This window comes from Montipora capricornis, chromosome 3, assembly GCF_036669925.1.
Source record: "Montipora capricornis isolate CH-2021 chromosome 3, ASM3666992v2, whole genome shotgun sequence".
Classification (NCBI taxonomy): Eukaryota; Metazoa; Cnidaria; class Anthozoa; order Scleractinia; family Acroporidae; genus Montipora; species Montipora capricornis.
In genome coordinates this window covers 7,384,675-7,387,174 of record NC_090885.1, presented here as the reverse complement: position 1 = coordinate 7,387,174, position 2,500 = coordinate 7,384,675, and the positions used below count along the sequence as shown (strand labels likewise).

The window sequence follows — 2,500 nt, the reverse complement described above, 5'->3', positions numbered from 1 at the left end:
AATGTAGATCTTAACAAGTGTTATTGAAATCCAAAAAGAAAATCGGGGGTAACCATACATTTTTCAAGATAAATTATGAATAATATTTGTAAAAAGTTTAAAATACACAGCAATGCATGGCACTCTTCCCTGGTGAAAATCTTTGTAGGATCTTTGAAAATCCTTGAAGATCTGCATGAAGATCCTAGTGCAGATCTTTGAAGATCTTTATAAAAAATCCTCAAAGATCTTCAATGATCTTCGAAATTCTTGCCAAGATCCTCAAGAACCTTGCCCAGATCCATTTCAATCCTCTCCAGTTTTGTCCATCCACGTCCCTTCTTGGCTTCCCTGTGTTTTGTTAGAGTTCTTCTATAGTTTTGAACAGTTATTTTAACATTTTAGTTAATTCTATGACCATTCAATCAATGCTGATCAATCAGTGCTGAAATTGCCTAAAATTGCGTGACCTAGCCCCTTTAAAATTCATTCTTGACTGTAAAAGACATTGTCATTAAATAGTGTAGAATAAATCTTCCCAGCGCAGGTATTATTTCACATTAATTCTCACTCTGGATAACAGATAACAGGATAGCATTAAATGGATTTACCTGGTGGATTAGCAGGGGTTTGGCTGATGGGAGCACTAGGCACGGACTGCCCTGTTGAGACATGAGCAATTATTAATCAGATTCAAAAACCTGATAGACTACCTCTCAACAAATAGGCACCTCATAATTTCCACATTCCTGTTAAACTTGATGTGACAATATTATTACCATCACACATACCCAGCAAGTCAACCTTAAAAATGTGATGGTGAGTTGTAGAAAAAAGGAGAACAACAACAACAACAACAACAACAACAACAAATACTTACAACACTTCATTATTTGCTAATGAAACTGCAATTGTAGCAGATGCACAATTCTTTTTTTTTTTCTTTTTTTTTTGCCTATACTATCATACCTGGAGTATCATTAATTATTCTTGCTCCATTAGAGGGGTGAACACTTGGTTCTTGTTCTGCTTAAAATTAAAATACAGTTTGTAAGAAAAGGAAACAATTCAAATATATATGTAGCAATTCATTTTGACAACATGCTTGACCACACTTTTGTAGTAACAGTAAAAAAATATCTTGTAAGTCTTGATGAGCAAGACCTATTTTTCCTTCCCACAAAATTGTAGTTAACAACCAAATCCCACTTTTTGCATGCTCAGAGTACTTTGGTTTGTTCCTCTAAATTATCCTATTATTATTTATAACAAAGACAAGTGTTGCTAGCACAGGAAAAGCCAAGATATTTCAAAAATTAGAAAGGTTTAACTCAAATCTTCAAAAAACTGCTTGAAACCCAGTGACTCGTGGGAGTGAGAGTAAACAGATTTTACTCTGTTTTACAACAGACCATTTTGCTCATCAACCGGCAGCATCCTAGGCCACCTGAGGGGACAGTGCGTTAAGCCAGCACTGGGTGAGTGCAATTTGTGGTTTTTGAAAAGTTGTTTAGGAATGCTAGAATTGCTTCTGAATAAATGTTGTAAAGAAGTCATGGGATTACATGTTCACAACATGAATAATAATTAGACTCATATAGGCTTACACTGCTCTGCTCTTAAGGATGGTGCCTACTAATTCAAAGGTATTTTTGTATCGGTTTATGATTATGCAAGAAATTTAGATCTTAACAAGTGTTATTGAAATCCAAAAGAAAATTGGGGGTAACAATACATTTTTCAAAGATAAACAATGAATAATATTATAATATTAATTTTGTATAAAGTTTAAAATACACAGCAATGCATGGCATTCTTTCTCAAACTGAAGCTTAAAATTTTCCCTCAAACATGCATGGTTGTCTCTAATTTTCTTTTTCTTCTAGTTTTAAACCACACAAAAATATCACTGTATTGGTTTACAAGCATTGGTTTTGGTAACCCGAGTATCTCGAGATACGCAGAACATACATGTATGCGCAATAACAATAGTACACACCGTCCTTAATGAGGGGCAGATAACACTAACCTATTTGAGTACTGTTATGTGAATAATAATCATAATAATAATAATAATAATAATAATAATAATAATAATAGTGGTCTTTATTTTATCTTAAGGTAAACTAATCTATTGACAAAGGCATACTTAATTGACATGCTAAGTATTCAGTTAGAGAATCAAGCACATTCTTTGCAGAGATTGTATGAACAGTCCTGTTTTGAAGGGATGTATGAAATGAAGCAGGTGATTATTGGTTATTTAAAGGTCCTTAATGACAAAAGAGACATTTAGCACATCTTATATGTAAGTAGATCAGATTCAGACATGCCATAAATAGTTGGAAGAAGGCAAAAGACATGAATGAGATCTGCATGAATTGTGTAGAAGGCAGAAAGAACATCAACATTTTAACAAAAATTTATGTAGCTAAAAATAGCTGGAAATAATTTCACAACTTAATTTGCACTCTCTGTAATGGTATAATTATTTCCTCAGATATTGCCACAGTATTCCTTT

General features: G+C 33.3%; 1 protein-coding gene across 1 annotated transcript in view; it reads right to left on the bottom strand.

Annotated features, from left to right (window-relative positions):
• The window catches only part of LOC138039792 (uncharacterized), a 14,309-nt gene that overhangs the window by 8,187 nt on the left and 3,622 nt on the right, over positions 1–2,500 (bottom strand). Inside the window, exons 2-3 of the mRNA XM_068885634.1 lie at positions 949–1,005; positions 591–641 (exon numbers count right to left, since the gene is read on the bottom strand). Of these exons, the coding sequence (XP_068741735.1) occupies positions 591–641; positions 949–1,005 (108 nt within the window). The remainder of the gene's footprint in view (positions 1–590; positions 642–948; positions 1,006–2,500) is intronic.